Raw genomic sequence first — 21,527 nt, forward strand, 5'->3', positions numbered from 1 at the left:
TAAACTGAATTTACTTCTTTTTTTTTCTATTTGCTGTATCTCAGTTTTGTATGTGATGGCTGTTTAAAGAAGACCAATAAGACAAGGAAAGAGAACAAGTATTGTGCCAAAAGTAAGTGGTAATATGTTCCACTCCTTTCTGCCTCAACTACACCCATACACACACACACACACACACACACACACACACACACACAGAGCACAAACTTCTCCATTTTGCTGAAACATACAGTTTGTGTCTGGATTTTCTACCTTAACAATGTGAGCCAGTTGCACCTGGAGTTTCATGAGAAAACTTAAATTTGATAGATGTGTAATAAACAGGTTACTTATAGCTTCAAGTCATTTTTCTCCCTGCTGTTTTTATCAGCTGTTAACTAAACGTAAAAATGCTTTGCCTGGCTCTCTCCGGCACAGGGTTGCCCCAGACAAAGTTGGGCTGTTACCTAGAGTCGAGGGTGAATGACTTCCTGAAGCGCCAGAACCACCCGGAGTCTGGAGAGGTCTCCATTCGTGTGGTGCACGTCTCTGACAAAGTGGTGGAGGTTAAACCAGGCATGAAGTCCAGGTATGGGAAGTAGAAACAGTCAGACTTCAACACAAACTGATCTTTCTCTCTAGCTTTTGGCCTTGTAGAAATTACTTGCAAATGCCAAAATTTCAGGGGAAAAGCAAGAAGACACACAACTGAATATTTTCTGGTACAGTTTAAATAGTGGCTTCTCATATCTAGTGAAGAATCTGTTGATGTAAAAAGTAAATGATATTTTATTAACACAGTTATTTTTTCTGTTTCTCGGTTTTATTGTTGGTAAGTTTATATAAGTTTCTAAGTTTCACTCATGTTTTTGTCTCCAGATTTGTGGACAGCGGAGAGATGTCAGAGTCTTTCCCCTACAGGACAAAAGCCCTTTTTGCATTTGAAGACATTGACGGAGCAGACGTCTGCTTCTTTGGTATGCATGTTCAAGAGTACGGGTCCGACTGTCCTCAGCCCAACCAGAGGTAAGTACATGTTAAACAATATTTTACATAGTACTTTTCTCTTTTTTTGTCTACTTGAAAATGGAATGAAAGAACAAATAAATTCAATTTCAGTTGTTTTTGACATTTACATTGAATTTCACTCCTCTTTCACCCACTCAGGCGAGTATATATCTCCTACCTGGACAGTGTGCACTTTTTTCGGCCTCGCAGTCTAAGAACAGCAGTTTACCATGAAATCCTCATTGGCTACTTGGAGTATGTCAAGAAGTTAGGGTAAGTGCTGCTGCTCACAGAAAGCATATCGTTTTGGTCATGTGTAACTGAATGCTTATGCAAAATGTATCTTTTGAAATAGTTTTTATATTATTGATTTAAGCTTGATTTTAGTTACATTGACACGTCATAATCAGCATTGTGGATAAGGAACTGAACATGGTCTCATTTATTGGAAAAAAAAACAGGAGGTATGAACATATAGAAAATGACATAAAGCACAATCAAAGACGGTTTGCCAACCCTTGTTTTGACATGTTCCATCACAACGCTCAGTTTGCCTGGTCTGTTAGCATCATGCTCACTTTGTGTGATCTCTTGTGTTTACTCCTCAGCTACACCACCGGCCACATCTGGGCCTGTCCACCTAGTGAAGGGGACGACTACATCTTCCACTGTCACCCTGCAGATCAGAAGATCCCAAAGCCCAAACGCCTCCAGGAGTGGTACAAGAAGATGTTGGACAAAGCCGTGGCAGAGCGGATAGTGCACGACTACAAGGTAGAAAGGCCACATTTAACTTAATTCTTTTATTTATGTTGTGATTTATGAATTATGGTAATTTATGAGAACCAGGATTTGAGGTAAAGAACGTCCTTTTACAAGCATACTTCTCCAACCTCGAGTCTCTATTTTTTCACAACATCAATGTACATATTTGCTAGTAATGACTGATTCTGATCATATCTATGCAAAACTAAATAACTTTATCTTCAATTTACTCTAAAAGGATATCTTCAAGCAAGCGACAGAGGATCGTTTGACCAGTGCCAAGGAGTTGCCTTACTTTGAGGGCGACTTTTGGCCCAATGTGCTGGAGGAGAGTATCAAAGAGCTGGAGCAGGAGGAGGAGGAGAGGAAAAGGGAGGAGAACAGCACTTCGAATGAGAGTATTGATGTAAGAACCATGTGATCTAATGATATGTAGAGTCTATATACAAGACCAGTTAAAGGTTTGGACACACCTTCCCATTCATTCCCTTTAAGTGTGTCCAAACTTCTGACTGTATATATTTTGTTGTGATTGAGGGATAAAAAGTGTCAGTATCATGAAGAGAAGTTTTTGGTTGATGCGTAAACACATGAGCTTGTTGATTAGGTGATCTCTGATTAATTTTTTCCCCCTTATTTTTTGTGCAGGACACGAAAGGTGACAGTAAAAATGCAAAGAAGAAGAACAACAAGAAGACGAGTAAGAACAAGAGCAGTCTGAGCAGAGCCAATAAGAAGAAGCCAGGGATGCCCAACGTCTCCAACGACCTTTCACAGAAACTTTATGCCACTATGGAAAAACACAAAGAGGTATAAGAAAAATAAGTATATCACTCTCACATGATTTATTGAAGTGAGTGGACTGAAGTAACACCTTCTCAAACTAGCTGATTTCTGCCTTGCAGCTACTATTGTTGGCAGATTGATAAAAGAGGATCATGTGAATGGACTTCCTGTTTTTTCCCCGTTTTTAAAATAAAGCAACCACCATTCCTCTACCCATCAAGCTACATGGCCTCATTTCACCTCTCCCTCATCTGTTCTTTCTCCCGTCCTAGGTGTTCTTTGTGATCCGGCTGATCGCAGCCCCCATGGCAAATGCCTTGCCCCCTATTGTAGACCTGGATCCCCTTATGGCATGTGATCTCATGGATGGCCGTGATGCTTTCCTGACATTGGCCCGGGACAAACACCTGGAGTTCAGCTCGCTGAGGAGGTCCAAGTGGAGCTCCATGTGCATGCTGGTGGAGTTGCATAACCAAAGCCAGGACCGTTTCGTCTACACATGCAATCTGTGCAAGCACCACGTGGAGACTCGCTTCCACTGTACCGTCTGTGAGGTGAGTTGGGGAAGGGAGGTTGTTTTGGAGGGTTTGATTTGTGGTAACAGGTATTGACAAAAGATGATAAGTAGGTTGTAGTAGTTATTATACTCTAAAACTTACCATTTATCACTTCTAAACATTTTTAACTGCCATTCATGTCATCCCTCACAGGATTACGACCTCTGCATCACATGTTACAACACTAAGGGGCATGAGCACAAGATGGAGAAGTTAGGTCTCGGTTTGGATGATGAGAGCAGCAACCAGACTGCCGCTACCACTCAGAGCCCTGGAGACTCTCGTCGCCTCAGCATCCAGCGCTGCATTCAGTCCTTGGTCCATGCCTGCCAGTGTCGAAACGCAAACTGCTCTCTGCCGTCCTGCCAGAAGATGAAACGTGTCGTTCAGCACACAAAAGGCTGCAAGAGAAAAACCAATGGTGGCTGCCCCATCTGCAAGCAGCTTATCGCGTTGTGTTGCTACCATGCTAAGCACTGTCAGGAGAACAAGTGCCCAGTCCCATTCTGTCTGAACATCAAGCACAAGCTCCGACAGCAGCAGCTGCAGCACAGGCTCCAGCAAGCCCAGATGCTAAGAAGGAGGATGGCCAGCATGCAGAGAGCGGGCCAGCCTGCTCCTGGAGGAACTCCTGGGGGCAATGGCCTACCCTCTCCAGGAGCTAACAATGGAGCAACTGGTCCTGGTACACCTACATCTGTAGGCACGCAGCCTCCTACCCCACAGACACCCACCCAGGGGAACATGCCCGCTCTCCCTCAGCAGCAGGCAGTTGGGATGGGTGGAATGGGAGGAATGGGAACTCCGGGACAGCAACAGCAGGTCCAGCAGCAAGGTGGTACCATGCCTCCTCAACATCATCTACATCATCAATACCCACCAATGGGTGGAGGAGGTGGAGGGGGGATGATGAACTCTCCCCAGCAGCAGATGGTGTCTCAACTCCAGCAGCAGCCTCCAAATGTCCCACAACTCCAGCAGCAGCAGCAACACCCTGGTGGTTTGCCTCCGTACAACCCCAGACCACCAGGAGCCTCTCCTCTCCACCAGTCCTTGGGAAAACCTGGACTGGGCCCAGCCACCCCACCCCAACAGCAGCAACAACCCAACCAGGGCCAGGGGTCCATGCCTGTACAAGGCCCGCAGCAAGGGCCCCCTCTGGCTGCTGTAGAGACAGCCCTAAAAATCCAGCGCCTCGCAGAGTCCCAGAGACAGATGGCTCAGGTCCAGGCCCAAGCCCAAATCCGTGGCTTGGGACAGGGGGGCATGATACCCCCACATCCTCAACATCAGAACACCCAGGCCCAGATGGGCATGCCCCACATTGGGGCCCAGGGCATGCCCCCCCAGGCTCAGGGAGTTGTAGGCAGGACTATGTTAGACCCACAGCAACAGGGAATGCTCGCAGGGATGCAGCAAGGTGGTCCTCAATCTCAGTTGCCGCCTCAAGTTCAGCAGCAGCTCCAGCAAGTACAGCAAGGAGGTGGTGGACAACTTCAGCCAACAAACCAGCAGTGGAGTGCTGGGGGACCAGCCATGAACCCACAGCAAAGGGCAGGCATGATGAGTCACATGGCACCACAGCAGCAGCCAGCAGTTGCCCAGCAACAGCAGCAGGCAATGAATCAGCAACAACCACAACCAGGAAACCGTGGGCTAATGCAGGTAATGGGTGTATCAGGAGGGGCAGCAGGGGCACCTGCTTCTATAGCAGGTGGATCAGGAAACCTACCCCAGGCAGCGCTACAGGATCTCCTACGAACATTGCGCTCCCCAAGCTCACCCCTTCAACAGCAGCAAGTCCTCAACATCCTGCGTTCCAACCCAACCCTTATGGCTGCTTTCATCAGACAGAGAGCAGCCAGGTATCAGGGTGGTCCTGGAGGACCAGGAGGGCCTCCACAAGGGGGCCCTGGAGGTGTGAGGTTCCAGGGGGCTGCTGGAGGGCTGCCTGGTGTGGGAGGGCCTGGGGCTAACCAGTTGGCCAACATGGATGGACAGCAGCAGGTTAATGTGAACCAGGCAGGCCAGCCAGGAATGAATATGGCTCAGGGTGGAGCAGGGGGAGGGAATATGCCCACCATGGCTCAGATTCAGCAGTTACAACAGCAGCAGCAGCAACAACAACAACAACAGCGCCCAATGTTGCCTGGAAACCTACAGCAACAGCAAATGGCTGCGTTGCAGCAGCAGCAGCAGCAGCAACAACATGGAGCAATGCAAGCAGGGCAACAAGGCAACATGTCCAATATGAACCCACAGTTCAGAGAGCTGTTGATGAGACGACACCTGCAGCAGCAGCAGCAACAACAACAACAGCAACAACAGCAGCAGCAGCAGATTGGTAACCACGGGCAGTTCCAGCAGCCTCAAGGACTCCAACAGCAGCAAGGTCAGCAAGGCTTCATGCAGCCTGGCCAGGGACAGCCAGGAGTACCCCCCTCTTCCCAACCCCAGCCTGGGGGTGGAGGAGTAGGGGTTCCCCAGCAGCAGCAAGGAGGGCCACAGGGTGGGCCAGGACAGATAGGCCAGCAGCAGGGCTACTCAGGAACTGTGTCTCAAGTAGCTGCAGCTCTCCAGCAAAGGCTCCAGCACCAGATCCAGATGCAGCAGCAGCAACAGCAGCAGCAGCAAAATTCAATGGGTGGGCTTCAAGGACAAGATGGAGGGCCAGGCGGGGGTGCTGGAGGACCAGGAGGACCTTCGCTCCAGCCTGGACAAGGCGGACCAGGACAGGGGCAACAACAGCAAGGTGTAGTTGGCGGAGGTGGTGGTGGGCCCCCACTCCCACAGACGTCCCAAGGCATGCTTCACCAGAACATCCACCAGAGGCTCCTGCAGCAGCAGCATCTTGGTGGAGGCTCTCCAGCCCAGCACAGCAGTCCTATGAGTCCCCAACAGCAGATGGCTCAGTCCCCCCACCCCCATCTCCAAGGACAAGGAGGACTTGGTCCAGCAGGGTCGCTCAGCAGTCAGGTCAGGTCACCTCAGCCCTCGCCAAGACCACAGTCGCAGCCTCCGCACTCCAGCCCGTCCCCACGCATGCAGCCCTCCTCCCAACCTCAGCCCTCACCTCATCGCATATCCCCGCAGACCCAGACTGGCTCCCCTCACCCGGGCCACATAGGCCAACATCACCCCAGTATGGCGCCGCCCCAACCTCCACAACCCCAGCAGCAGCCGTTATCTCAGCAGCAGCCAGGTAGTTCTGTAGATCCCGGTCAGTTCAGCTCAGACCAGAACTCCATCATGTCCCAGCTGAGCGGGATGACAGGGATGCACGGTGGGCAGGGGGGGCCGTCGGACATGTTGGGTGGGAATAACAACAACAGCAGCAACAACAACCAGGAGCTGGGAACGAACATTAACCACAACAGTTTAGACCTTATGTAGCCTTGACTCCATACAGTCTTTCTGTCTTGATGCTCTGATCAGTCGCCCCAAATGACAAACTGCCATGAAAGGAGAGTGAGGCGGGACTACAGCTTTGGGGTTTTAGAAGTTTTTATTTTTTATTTAAATATTTTTGTGATGTATAAATAAGAACTGAAGCTTCCTTCCTATGGGAGATGCAACATAAATCTTAGAAGTCAATAAATGAATAAATTAAAACAATGGTAAGTTATTGCTGTTAATATATATCTATATATTTTTGCCAATTGTGTACAAAAAGGTGGAAGGGCAATGTTTCAGGTTGAAGATGTTTCTTCCTTAGTCTATGACAATATTTTTGGGGACTGAAAATTTTGCCTTTTTATCAATATTTTTAAGATTTTAAATGTGGCTAAAAATTAAAGTGAGTTGACACGATGTACCTTTTTTTTATTTTGTTTTTTCTCCTGAAATACCCAGTCATGATTGTATCTATTTTGCAGAGAATAAGTATATTTTATTTCTGAATTATTATAATTTTTTTTTTTTCCCTCAATGGATCATAAAACAAGCATCAACATATCTTCCGTTACAGGAGTCGTCTTCTGGACCGTTTTACGCAGCAATGTACATTGTATGGCGACTGCAAAAATTCACGTATATATATAGAATATTTTACTTTCATTTGGTGGGCGGGAAGGTGCGTTTTTATTTTTTGGACAGGCTTTATAGGTTTGAATTAAACCTTAACAGTGTTTGGGGGGTGGTCGAGATCGACAGCGGGTTTGGTCGTATTCTTTTCTGCAAACGACGGCCAGATCCGCAGAACAGATAGAAGTCCTTGCACCCACGGGCCACCTCTCCACCCTCCATCTCCACTTATCCTATGAATGTGCACACCTTCCTTACCCCCGAAACCCCCCCACCCCTACCCCAAAACTGGAGGGATGAACTGTCAATGCCTGATCGTCCGGCTGTCAGCGGCATGTGCCCCTGTTTCCAGCTGGCCGATATTAAAACGTTGCGCGTGTACATATATTACAACTTTGTTAATGAACTGTGATATGGAGAAGAGGTCGATGAAGTTGTCATGTTTTTGGGCTGCAGAGGTTTAAGAAAGTCCTGCCTGTGTCCTCAACCCCAACGGTTTCCCCTTTCACTAGTCTTTTTTTTTCTCTCTCTCTCCCCCCTTTGTTCCTCATCCTCATGACTGCCTCTCAGCCACAAGGTTTAATTCAATGTTAGTACTGTACAAAGTAAGAAATGGTGGACTTAGATACTGTTTTTTTTGTAATGAAAGTGAAAGATGTAAAAAGAACTGTACATACTTTAAAACCTTATGAGCAGAGAGAAATTATTTTCTGCTGCTTGTTTCCCCTCTTGTTTGATTGGATATTTGCTGTATCTGTAAAAACTACAAAAGTACTCCTGAGCTACTGTACAGTATTGAGATATTTTCTAAAAGGTACAGTATGAGGTGTAGTAGGTCACAAGCACCAATGCGCCTTTTTCTGTGTATTTTTGACAAGGTTTTAGGGAGGGAGGGGTTATTGCAACAAGTCACACACCTGAACAATCTCAAAACTTAAGACGTTGAAAGCCGCACAAAGTTAAAGCCGAGGCAGGGGTTGATTAGAGGTGTGATGTGAAAGAATTTAAATTTGGTCATTTAGCTTTTTATGGAGAGGACTGAAGACAATATTCACATGCTCACTATTTTTCTCAAAAGGTTGGGCTTGCTGGGTATGGGGAGGGAACGCATCAGAACCAGGTGGCAATATATCTTGAGACTTATTTTATAAGAAAAAACAAGGAAAAACTGTCTTTTATATATAGATATATTATTTAATTTTATTTTTTGGAAATAAAACTTGAAGCTACAGGAATTATTAGATAAAACATGTTTTGTTTTGTATTAAAGATGTTATGGTGATGCAAAAAGACACTGCAGACAGTCATTCAGTTTGCCCCGGGGAGGCCGTGGAGTATATTATACCATCCTTTTTGAAGAAATGTTTCATGTACATGAATATAGATGTAAACATACTGAGTCACTGTACAAACTGATGGCAACTGAACAAATAGTTTTGTTTTTATCATTTCTTCTCCTAAAAAGAGACTGGAAATAAGACTATTTAAATATTTGTTTAGTATTCAAATGGAATCTTTGACCACTTTTTCGTTCCTCTTGTTAACAATTTTGGTGCTTGCTGAGAGAAAGCAAAAATAACTGTTGCTCCATTTTCATTAGTTTCTTTTTTTAAGTTATTTTGGTGGTCTGATTGTTTTTTGCCAATAAATTAATTGTACAATAAAGTATGTTTGTACCATTGGAAAAATACTTGATTGTTGCTATTGATTGATATTATCTGCACATGAAGAAATGACCATTTGTCACATTTGAGCATCATTCAATGGAAATTCAGTATCTGCAGATCCAAGAAAAATCTAAATACTTTGACATTTGTTTTCCCTTTATTGATTATGAAGTAGGTTTAAATACATAAATACATTAAAGGGTCTGTATGAAAATTATTTGGGAGGGGAGGGGGGTTAAATCTAAAGTTTCTTTTAAAGTTACTTTTTGAAAAAGAAAGACCCTCCTCAACATTATTAATATATTTTTTGGGCCCTCCCCTTAACTTTGGGAATAAAAACCTGCAACACCCCCTTTTAATATCTTATATAATACTGAGTTGTCAAAATTTGTCTCACCATTAACTTAAAGAGGCAAAGCATAAAGAATTTAAGGTTGCATACTGTATTTAGAACTAGTATAATGGAATAATACTTGACATTTGAAGTGGAATTAGACATGTCCAAATCTATGGCAAACATAAAATTAGGAATATTACAGACACTGTTTTAGATAAATACAAGGCTAAACTTGATTTATACCATAGGCCAACTTAATATGAGTCATTAACTTTTTTTTAAAAACTTTGTTATGATGCAGACTAGCGAAGTGAAGTGAAAGAGGAGACGCCTTGGTAGAGATAACATTTAATCACCAATACTGATAAAGATCCACATGTCCTAGTGTGTCACACAAATTAAATATTGGTGCTATTAGTTAGTTGACTGTGCTGGGAAATATTAGACAGTAATAAGATCGTTGTCTATATAATGGCAAAATGCATCATTATGACCCATGATGCACACGAAAGTCATCATTTGATCCTTTTTTAAAGATAAAAAGAATCTCACAAGTGATGGCTGAAATATAAATTTGGGGTGACTAAAAGCTCTCCCAAAAGAGTCAGACTACCTTCCCTTAAAAAAAAAAAAAAAAAACGTCCCCCTTCCTTTTCTGACCTTCCTGCCTGATAATTTTCATACAGTCCCTAAAAGGATTTAAAGGCTTTAGGTGAAACTTATTTTGCGTGCGATTTCTTGGGTCACAATTACTCAGTTTCACTTATTAAGTTTCTTACATTTCAGTTGAACTTTTTAAAAAATTCACTCATTAGTATTAAACTGATGCCGACACCTTGTAAATCTGTAATAATCTCTGAACACAGCTGCATCCATTAGTAACTGAAAACACCTCCGTTAACGTGAACAAGCAAGATAAAGTCAGATAAAAATGATATTAAACATGAGCAACATTTATTTTAATATTACCATAGAAATATTCTATACACAATGACACTTCTGTAGACAGGAGCGGGTAATGTGCAGGTTTACATCACAATAAAGTGCAAGGTTCTTCGCTTGGTGGTGGACAAAAGCAGCACAAGCGACCACATTAGGCGACGTCAAAAATCCAGGTGCTTGTTTTTTGACAGGTCAGTACACTTAGATATGGCATCGGTTATCACAAACTGTATAAAAACGATTCTGTTCAGCGTGACAAACACACAGGTATCTCCTTTAAAGAATAAATATACATTCAGGTCAATGTAGAAAAATAACGACTAAAAATACGTGTTCTCCTTACTGTCCCTCCTGCTTCCTCCGCTTTAGTGTCTCCTCATATTTCAAGTCTTAATAACATCAGAGGAGGATCCTGCATTCATACAGAAACCAAATAAGCTGGGACAGTAATGATGTGTGTGTGTGTGTGTGTGTGTGTGTGTGTGTGTGTGTGTGTGTGTGTGTGTGTGTGTGTAGGATAGAGAGCAACATGAGCCCTAAAAGCTCCACAGACAAAACAACAAAATTATGCAACATCAGGCACTTCCATTCCCTGCAGCTTCATTGTCACACACAGACAGTTTTGGGATCACGAGACGCTCGCCCATCATCCTCACTGTGGGATAAACAACTTTTTGACCAATGGGACGCTGCTGTGGGAGATTCCACAGACATGACACATCACATCAGCTCCTGTGTCCAATGGGCAGGAAGCCAGCAGGGTTAGACCGACATACTGGGTTCAGAGTTGGCCTTTTCGCTTTTAAATGATTTCAGTGTTTACCCCTGACAGCACTTACATGAAATTAGCCTGTTAAGTTGTGGGTAAACATTTCACCTTCAATTTACATATTTTTTTTATTGTCCTGTGTTCTTGGTGAAGTAATTATTATTATTAATTTAGCAATTATTGAAGTGTTTTCACTTGCATATACTTTCTTATCCTTGAGGCAGTTTTAAGTATTTCAACATACTATATAATCTACTGACACCTTGATTTTCATGCTGTATTAACTCGAAACTTTGACACTGCAGTGAACATTCACTTGCATTTACTTTTTTAGTCCGTTACATAATCGAATGATAATGCAATGCCATGAGGAGATTGTTTGGAGAGCTCTCTTTGTTGGTGCATTTAAGTGCCTTTGGGAATTTCCAACATCCAAGACTTAGAGCAGTAGTTCTGTTTTCTATTTTTGTTTTTTTGTTACCCATTAATATGATGCAATGTCTCCATGCATCCCGCCGTCATATGTTGTCTATAAGTTGTGAGTGGTTCAAAGACAGAGTGATTTTTGAATTCCTAAAAGGTAATGATTGAATAAATGTATATGGCATGGTAACTAAACTAAACCTATTAGCCTGGATTTCAGTGGGCATTTTTATTGTCTGATTATTGTCTATATCAACCTTCACAAGAATTAAATTCAGGGGTAAACACTGAAATCTCATCACGTCACTTCTGGACATGGAAATGACCTAATTAGAAGAATATCTGCACAAACTATCAGGTATTAACAACTTCAGAGTGAAATCTCAGCATTGATACCTGCATTTAAAACCCTAACGGTCAAACTCAAAAGGCTCCTGATGGAAATACAAACCCATTTGATGTAATGTACAGTGCAATTCCATAATACATTCTGTCATCAAGCTTCGTCTAGTTTCTGATTTTGGTACAAGATTCACTTGTCGCTCGTGTGGTGTTTTGAGTTGTTGAAGAGCCGGGTGGACAGAGAAGTATGCACGTCTTTGCATTGATATAACTGTACTGGAGGAGAAAGGCATGCAGGCGGATCAAATCATCTCAAATCGTCAGAGGATTTTGAAACGCATACAGGACTAAGCCACGTGTTGTACAGGTAGTAACAGTCTATGTGTTTACGGGTACAGCACTGCATGTTAGTGTGGGACTGACAGCTATGCCCACCTCACTGTAGTTTGAAGTATGTACAATATTACTGTGTGTTTGAGTCCAGTATTGAACGGTAAGCTTAGTAGTGTGGAAGAGAGATGTGGAAAACAGTGGCTTCGTTTACATGCACAGAGGACTCTTCTTCTTCTTCACATGATTATTCAGGTTACTTCATTTTACATGATTGAATATAAATGTCTTTACTCTGTAGGCGTTATATACTCATGAGAATTTCCATTTCAATTTTGTGCTGCTGTATAGTGTAACACATGAGCATTAATCTGACGACTGTAGTTACTATTGAAGAGTGGTGGAAAGTAACTGCTACTACTAAAAAACTATACTTTTTGACATACATGCGCTTTACTTGAGTATTCCCATTATTCTGAGGGGAAATTGTAGTTTTTAGTTACTTTACAGATTAAAATGTTTGATACAAAACACATCATCTTATGAAATATGATGTAGTGTAATAGATAAAAATGCTCAACACTGTATAAAGTAGATTAAAATGGTTCAACCAGCTGCAACATTAAAATACTGCTTACATTTCAATGTATCAATAATAATAGTCCAATAATATAATATATCTACTACCATAAACCTCTGAAAGGGGGGGTGTTCTGTGTAATGAGTACTTTTACATTTAATACTTAAGAGCATTTTGCTGATAATATTACTGTTACATTTTAAGTGTAGGACTACTTGTAATGGAGTATTTTTAAATTTTGGTATTGCTACTTTTGCTTCAATAAAGAATATAAGTACTTCTTTCACCACTGCTATTTAATAAGGTTTTGCATGAAATTTACAAATGTGAGTGTCTGTTGAATCTGGCGTGGCAAACTTGTAAGAAAAGTAAATGTTAATACATGAGGCTCATTCTGTTAACTGCTTTAAAGGTACCCCATGGAGTTTTTGACCACTAGTAGCGCTGTGGAGCAATGTTTTTATGAGTGTGTCCCTGTTTTTTTTGTATCCTGCGGAGATGCACGAGGACTCATGCACACAAGCATGTGCTTGATGTGCTACACAGTACTGCCACCAGTTTCGCACTATTCCACTGATCAACAGGTGGCAGAAATGTGCCATGCCAAGTAGCAATGTGTAAGCAAATGGTGAGGAAAAAGAAGACTGGGATGTGAACAGTGTTGGGTTCAATTTAGCCAAAAAAAAATGGCTTTGCAAATGTTTTATGAGGAATGAAGTGTATTCAACCCGTTTGTAGGGTTCTTACAAAGCTTTTTGGTGAGAGACATTGAATGTTAACATAACTGTGTTTGTTTAGAAGAAACTCCCCAGGGCACCTTTAATGTGGAAAAGACCCATGCCAAAAAAACATTTACCATGTCTGCACATTTTAACCAGTACCAAAAATTCAGAGATTACTTAGATAAGTGTGATATGATGATGATGACTCGTACCCTTTTTAAGGGAATTACCAGTCATTCCCTCTACTTACTGTATACATATTTTCAACTGTTTGACAAAGGAAGATTCATTGGGCTGCCACTGGCCCACAGCTGGCCTAAGTCCTGCTAACTGAACTGATTCTCAGCCAAAGTGTGCAGCTCCAAATCTACCTAAAACTGGCTAGAGCCTGCACACATTTTGTCTTCCAGCGCCAGGGATTGCACCTCACACAATCACAATCAGCCATGTGACTGGGGTCACATCTTTTGTTCTAGAGCCAAAAAGCCAAAATATAAGTTAAATTCTAATATTTAGTATGATGATACAAAGTTTTACTTCTTCACCAGATGTTTCTGTTGGATCTCTGTTCTAATCAGCCAACTTTCTCTCTGTGGAGAAAATGTTTGGGTTTATTAGAGTTGTGTATGTTTTTTTTCATTTCTGTGGTTCTCATAGAAACCACAATCAATTCAAGTCCCAACCAATCAAAGATACACGCAAGCAGCTCAACCTAAATAAGTTGAGTTTATATCCAGGTGACTCTGTGCATGTAAACGAACCACTGACCAGACTGGAAGTATTTGGCAGGTGGAAGAGCAGAGTGAGAGGTTGCAGAGAGGGAATGAAACACCAACGCTGACCCTCAACCACAACTCACACACTGAAAAGCCGGCGCCTCCAACCCTCCCTGCCTCCAACCCACGTCCACTTCACCCTCATTCAGACCTCCAGCCCCCAGTCTCTGAAGAAGCCTTTGGCCACTCGCGACTCTCGGAAAGTCACTGTGAGGGAGTTGATGGTGACGTCTGTGACCGTCACCTCTCCCGGACCGATGACGGGTCTCCAGTCCATGTCCGGCTTCTCTGCTGCGGTGACCTCGTCCGGTCCGACAGCGGAGCTCCACTCGTCTGTCCTCTTCTGTCCTGAATGAGGCGGGGAGAGACAGAAGGAGAAAAGGGTAGAGTTGCAGTCAGACAGTGATTGCATCAAGCCTATCACGTGTACTGTTATTGAGTTAACCTCCCTGGACTGACCTGGACAGATTATCTCTGCTCTGATAGATGTTGTAAACTCACAAAGGCAGATAGGACACATTTGGCAGCGTGAACAGACAGCTATTAGTGTTTCTAAGAAGACAGGCAGGGCTGAATTATTGAATAAAAATGATTAGAAATGTCTGTGAGGCTGTGCAGCTTTGAGCTAAATGCTAACATCAGCATGCTAACATGCGCTTCGCTGACAATAATGGCGTATTGATGTTTAGCAGGTATAATGTTCAGCTGAGGCCGACGAGAACTCATCTTGCAGGAATTTGGTCATGAACCAAAATTCTAGACACGTTGAAATTTTGAGCTGATAATCGCACTAGATGAGAAGTCAGGGGATTGCCAAAGATATTTGATTTCATCCTCTTGGGTCCTTTAATGTCTGTTGCAAATTTCACAGCAATCCTGTAGTTTTCAACTTTTCACCGTGAACCACAAATGTCAACTTAATAGTCTCGCTAGAGGTAAAGTCGGGGGATCACCACAAGTATTAGGATTCATCCTCTTGATAATCTTCTCATCAGTCAGCTCAGGATGAAGGAAGTTTAATGTTTTTTGGTTGCATGCCCAGTGAAGAGAGTCTGTCAGTGCCTACTAAGAGGTTCACACAGACTCAAGTAAACTGGGTCATGATGGTGATTAGAGTCCACTGGCTGACCGACTGACACACTTACCATCAAGAATGCCTCTGCTCTTCTCTGCTGTCTCCTCCTCAGCCTCCTCCCTCTCCTCTTCCATATCCTCCTCATCTTCTACATTGTCCTCCTCCTCCTCCTCCTCCTCTTCCTCCTCCTCCTCCTCGTCCTCCTCCTCCTCTTCCTCTTCCTCTCCCCCACTTTTCCAGTCCTCTTGTGTAGGACTTGGGGGGTTTGAGTTGAAGAACCTGAACTGCGACCTCCTTTGTTTGCTTTTATGATGTGCCAGTTGCGGTCGTGGCGCATGCTTGCAGGGACTGTATGGTTGATCCTCGTCCTCGGGGTCCAGGGAGCGCGTCAGGGAGAGACGCAGGCGAGGCGGAGGCTGCTCTGGAGTCTTGTGAGCGCTGCGGAGGTCCATGGTGTAGAGCGTATTCTGCATCAGGATCAAAAAGAAAAACATGCACAGCAGAATTAAATCATTTTTTTAGAAGTATTTGGATAATTGTACAAAAAAGTTCAAACTGGTCACAAAGGAGAGTTGAGAGGTGGTGGCTTACAAACAGAAAACTACATAAGGTTGAGAAACTGCAAGCACAATCACTGGACAGTATCCAACAAGGAAAGGAAAACAGAGAGAGAGCTGAACACCCAAGTATGAACCACTGTGAAGTCTGTTAAAAAAACTGTCTTAAACTTTTTGTATTGAACTCCAAACTTTACCTGCAGTATGAGTCTTTTGGCTTTGGATCCTTTCCTCCTGTGACCCAGAGCTCTGTCTCTCTGCTCTCTAGGAAAGCCAAGCAAACTGTTAACAGGACTGTAAGTACTGACTTCAGGCCCAGTTACATAACATACATATAACATAACATGTTACACGTTCCTTGTGTCTAAATGTGTTTACATTACATCAATCTTTCACAGGACATAAGATTTAAACATTAAACTCTGTTATGTCAAATTGAATTTGATTGCATCTTTTAAAACTAAAAGTAGCAGAGAGGTCTTGTATCTGGGTCTTGGTCTGCTGATTCATCTTCCATCTCCTTTATGATTCATAAAATGTAAGAAAACCGCTTTAGTCTGCACATTCCTGCTCCACAATGTGTCAAACCTTCTGGGCTTTCCATCTTACAAGTATTAGCTGTTGAGTGGAACCTTACTTCTCTTCGTAGGCCTGCACTAAACGCTGGTCCAGAATGTGTTCCTCGGGTTCCCATGTGCTGTACCTGTGACAGATTACAAAAAAAAGTATATAAAAGACTTTGTTTTCCTTTTAATGCCTTCATTCATTTGTTAATGCATTCAGTCAGCTAATTAAATCAGTCTGTCCATTAATGTGGCATCCTTTGATATTTTCCATTAAAAAAGATTCTTATTATCTCCGCCAGGCGTAAGCCTGGAGGGGATCACACATTTGGTTGTGTGTGTCTCTGTGTGTGTATATGTGTGTATGTGTCCGTGAGCGTATCTGTCTGCAGCTAATCTCACATACTATTGGACTCATCAGTCTAATATTTTTGTGCATATTTATGACTGTGTGTTCAAGGATCTCTTGTGGTTGCAGTGATTCACAATTTTTGAAAAACCTGTTTTATACCTCCATTGACTGCTGACTCCTCGCTCCTCTTAACTGGCTGGTAGGGGCTGCAAGGGATCAACAACTGCTTCAATTTAGAATCTTGTTTCTGCTGGGAACAACCAATCAATCCGTGTTGCCCCGTTAGATCAATCGGTGCCAAATCTCAGTACCTTGAGAGCTACTTGTGAATTCATATAAATATTGATAAGATTCCTTATGAGCCTATCATAAAGCTTAGAGACTTTCCTCTTTTCAGCAGTCCTCACCATTTTACAACATGTGTTTCGACATAGCAAAAGGCATTTCCAGCAATCGGCTAGGCTAAAAACAAGGCTTACCTAGTCTGTTGCTGGCCACATTTTGGCCTTTTGTCGTGGCTCAAAAACTGACATCCATAGAAAAGTTTGATCTCATCTTGAACCGGAGTATCTGCAGATTAATTCCATACCTGATATGTTATGATCCACTAAAGTCAGACACAAGACGAGATGAATAAATCTCTGTTTTTGTTATCTTCGCTGCCATCTTCATTGTACAGACCTGGCGGAGACCTGCACTCTACTGAGCGTGCTCTTCTAGTTAATCACTATGTGTTGGCTGAAAAAGGGGCTCAAACAATGGCTCCATCTTCTCTACTCAAACAATAACTATGTGCGGAGCAAACAGTCAGAGTGGATGATATCACCTACCAATCATTACTTTTTAATCACAAAATGTGAAAGAAAGTTGTTGTTTTTTTTTTTTAAACATATTGTGAAATAATTTTTTAAAAATGAAATCATACTTTTCAGTATCTTCTGGAGCTGTTAATAAATTCAGTTTCTCATCAGTCATCTGACAACATTCTGTACACATGTTATGCTGTATTATTATTGTTAAAGAGCATATATTTCTGATTTTGAGTTGATTTACATATGGCCATGGTGCTTTTATGTGCATATGTATAATCTGTTGTACGTGTCAGTGTGAATATTTCATGTTATCCATCCATACTTCTGATCAAGTTTACATACTCACTTTGGAGGCCATCCTTTCCACTTCAACAGGTACTCCACATTCCCCTGTGAAGATTTAGAGCAGCTTTAGTCAAGAAGCTCATGTCAGAAATAACATCACAGTATACACCGTAGCTTTTCACAGCCTTCCTAATGCCATCGGAAGACTTGGATGATGCATTATCGCAGATGCTACACACCTGATTTTCATACAAAATTGAAGGAATTTGTTTTTTCTAGTGTTCTACTGTTAAAAAGTTAGTCCTGATTGGACTGATGAAGGTTCTACGATCAAAGTAAACAACTGTAAGATACAATATGATATCTCAGAGACCACAGGTTAGATTTCAGTCTGATTAGGGTCGTTATGGTCATAATGTCAAACTCTGAATGGCTGTAATTGCCTCAACACTGATTAATATTTCAATGAAACTTGCAGGGGTGAAGCATCTTGTTAATGATTGGCCCAAGGGTGCCCGCATCATATGTGGGAGATGACATGCTTACCTGTTTAGCCCTGATTACACTCAAAGTTTCCAACAAAATTTCAAGAATAACAAATGTTATAATACATATACAAGCTGCATAATTATACTGATGTACAGTACATTACATGAAAACGTAACATGAGCGCTCTCCTGCCTGATGACAATGATCAATTCCTGGAGGTGATATTTCATTTTTTGGGAAAAATGTATTTAATGCCAATGTTCCAGTATATTCTTAACACTGAACAGAGTTTACTGTACTTGTAGGATGTTGCCATGCCATCGAGCCATATCTATAATTAACAGATATTGTAAAATGTAATATATGTCTTCTATGTAACAGCCAAGCCACTCAGAGTTAGTCATCCTCGGTGACATCATCCACCGTTAACTTCCACACTCTCAAAGGTATTCTCAGCGGGTGAAGTCATCACTTTTCCCGACTTCATCCGGTTACTCATCCGTATACAGTACAGAGGACATGAATGTACTGTATACTGAATGAAACATAGGACGTATAACATTTAAGAAGGATCCATATTTTCCATAACTTGCAGCATTGATTATATCATTAATTTTACCTGTAAACTATGTAAATATTATGTGCAAATATTGGCTTCATGGCAATTAAGAATCTGGATGAGAGTTTAACTCAACATACTACTGATACCACAAAAACCTCCTTCTTGATATCTATCTATAAATGCAGTATAAGTACAGCAATCCTCCTCTAACAGCGATAACAGGGTATCACCCAGTAATATGTTTGTATCTGTGCTTATGACCTAACCCACTTCAAAGTTAGAGTTCCTGTATATCTGTGGTTTCAACATCACATCTATGCTGAAGCACTTAGTCTAAAATTGGGCTATGTATATTCTGTGTCTACTAAACTTTCAGTTTATACTCTATGTAGCCCAACTTTAAGCTTGACATCAAACGAGTTACACAGGGTCTAGACAAGTTGACACAAAGTAAACATCAAACAATAATACAGTAGGCAGCAACTGTGATGATTGATTAACCGTTTAATTCATTAACCAAGACATGTGCTGCTTGCAGCCTTTTAAATGTGAAGTTATAAAAAAGTTTTCTCTATTTCATATTATTTCAAAGAGTTTGGAGGAGTTTGGACTGTCAATCAGACAAAACAAGCAATTTAAAGAAGTTACTTTTGGCTCTGTGATGGGCATTTTAGACAACACTCCTAATTGATTAACCAAAAAAAAAAGTTTGACAGCTTAATTAATAATCACATCAACTGTTACTTGCAGCTGCAGACATAACATATGAGAGTCTGTTGCCTTTACAGATGAAGATTAGCTGCTACTAGCTATATATAGCTCTCAGCTATCTACTGTCTCATACAAACTCACATGTTAAAGTGTTAATAAGCTTTATATCTGTGCTTATAACTACTACACAGTTAGAGTTCCTTTTCCTCAAAGTGTTTAAATTATTTTCTCCACTCCTGTACATTTAAAGAGTTTATCAGTGTTGAATTGTTCAGGGAGACATTTGTCACAGTAGCAACAGTGGTGGGGAAACTATTGTAAAACGGAGAGGGGGGGTACAGGGGCCCCTCTAGCTCTGGGGAAGCCATGTTTTGTAGCTACGCACCTGCATTTGTCAACACCATATGGTAACTTAGACTGTAACCCAATTAGCGAGCGAACAGGCCCAAAAACGAAGGTATTTGGTTGATAACATGTCCCTCCTCCAGCCTCTTTAGCCAAACACCTGACATGGTGAGCTGTAGTGCAATGACAACACACTCCACGTTACATTAAAAGACACATCCTCCTCTGGCTTACCCCCCCCTCTTGGCTTTTTTTTGTTTTTGTTTTTTTTACAGCCGGCAATTAAATAACCAGATTAGTCGCGCAATTCTGTTCATTTAATCTCTCAAGCTTTCATTAGCATCCAAAGTAGCGTCATCTCCTCTAAAATAATAATGTGTTAAACTGTCTCCTTCAAACGCTGACAACGTCCCGTAGCAAAATGGACTGACACATTTTTTTCGGAGGGGGGGGTGATAAATGTCAAAACGTTACCTTTCTAACTCTTTTCTTGACGATTGCTTCTACAGCAAACACTTGCTCTCCAATCGCGGACAGCTCCATCTCTGCGCACGCCGCCGTCCGTTAAAGTAGCGTCTTTCTGCTCCACAAACTAAGCTAACGTTAACTGCTTATGACAGCGGTCCCTCGGCTCCGTCCTCTGCTCCGCGTTTCTCCCCTTCAGCCGCTTGTTTTCCTCACAGTTTGAGGCCCATTTATCAGGAGAGACTTCCTTGTGCTGAGTCTTTCTGTGCGTCCAGTGACTTTACAAAATCTGCGACACATCTGCACACCGCTTCGCGCGGCCCCGTGCCCAAAAAGCGCGCTCCCTTGTTGCGCGCGCGCGCGCTACCGGGTGCTTCATCATCCTCATCAGTCAATGCGTGGATCATGGATGTATATATAATACATCCATGGTGTGGATGATACCAAAACCAGTGCTGGAAGAGGTACTCAAATGATTATTTTAAAATCTCCTTACACTCAAAAATGTGTTTTTCATCACTGTGCAGGATGATGTATGTGCAGAGTTTGACACTAGAAGCAGTTTTCACATTCATCTGCTGGAAGTGGAAAGTTTCTCTGTGATCATTGAAAATCTGATTTGAAGGGATGGGCTTATAAGCAGGATTTGTGACATCACAACTAGTTTGGAGCCGATTCTGGTCCAGTATTCAATTTACACAAGTGTGATGTGGAAACTTGAAGCCTCTAGCGCACAAACACTGTGAATAGACTTTACAGTGAATTAGGAGACATCTTGTGTCCAGCAGTTCAACTTCTGCAATGAAATATATTTGCATATTCATAGATTCTGGATGTTTAATGAGGAAGGAGTTGATGTAATTTTAGGGATTATAATCATATAATTTAACTTTTTTTGTGGAAAAAAACTTATCAGACACATTATTATTCAAAGTGGAGTATTTTATATACATCTTAAAACGTGTCAGGAGGGGATCTGTGAGTAAAAGTTGCAGTACTTCAATGTAAAAAGGTTCAAGTTAAAGTCTGACATTCAAAAGTGTAAAGTCTTATTAGCAAAATGTACTTAAAGATCTCCTCTACACATGTTTTAAAACATATAAAAAGACTGTTTTGCATAATTGAAACTGAAGGTTTCCACACCACACTTGTGTAAGCTGAATATTGGACCATAATTGGCTATAAAAATAGTTGTGATGTCTCAAATCCTGTTTGTACGTACATGTTTTAAACTCAGAAACTTTCCCCATTCAGCAGATAAACATGAAAACAATCTTCTATTGTCAAACACGTACGTCACTCTGC

General features: G+C 42.1%; 2 protein-coding genes across 5 annotated transcripts in view; one reads left to right on the forward strand and one right to left on the reverse strand.

Annotated features, from left to right (window-relative positions):
• Positions 1–8,808, forward strand: part of ep300a (E1A binding protein p300 a) — a 28,384-nt gene extending 19,576 nt beyond the window's left edge. For all 4 annotated transcript variants that reach the window (XM_067576953.1, XM_067576952.1, XM_067576954.1 and 1 more), the window contains exons 23-31: positions 45–112; positions 418–568; positions 859–1,005; positions 1,147–1,260; positions 1,596–1,761; positions 1,991–2,158; positions 2,401–2,562; positions 2,811–3,092; positions 3,249–8,808. In XM_067576953.1, the coding sequence (XP_067433054.1) occupies positions 45–112; positions 418–568; positions 859–1,005; positions 1,147–1,260; positions 1,596–1,761; positions 1,991–2,158; positions 2,401–2,562; positions 2,811–3,092; positions 3,249–6,488 (4,498 nt within the window). In that variant the 3' untranslated portion in view covers positions 6,489–8,808. The remainder of the gene's footprint in view (positions 1–44; positions 113–417; positions 569–858; positions 1,006–1,146; positions 1,261–1,595; positions 1,762–1,990; positions 2,159–2,400; positions 2,563–2,810; positions 3,093–3,248) is intronic.
• Positions 8,809–10,054: 1,246 nt separating this feature from the next.
• Positions 10,055–20,629, reverse strand: cbx7b (chromobox homolog 7b). Its single transcript, XM_067576370.1, has 6 exons — positions 20,232–20,629; positions 17,712–17,755; positions 16,276–16,341; positions 15,836–15,902; positions 15,152–15,548; positions 10,055–14,354 (listed from the first exon to the last, which is right to left on the reverse strand). Exons 1-6 carry the CDS (start codon positions 20,298–20,300, stop codon positions 14,152–14,154), a joined length of 846 nt encoding a protein of 281 aa, XP_067432471.1. The 5' UTR covers positions 20,301–20,629; the 3' UTR covers positions 10,055–14,151.
• Between the last annotated feature and the right edge of the window lie 898 nt (positions 20,630–21,527).

This window comes from Thunnus thynnus, chromosome 20 (assembly GCF_963924715.1).
Source record: "Thunnus thynnus chromosome 20, fThuThy2.1, whole genome shotgun sequence".
Taxonomy (NCBI): domain Eukaryota; kingdom Metazoa; phylum Chordata; class Actinopteri; order Scombriformes; family Scombridae; genus Thunnus; species Thunnus thynnus.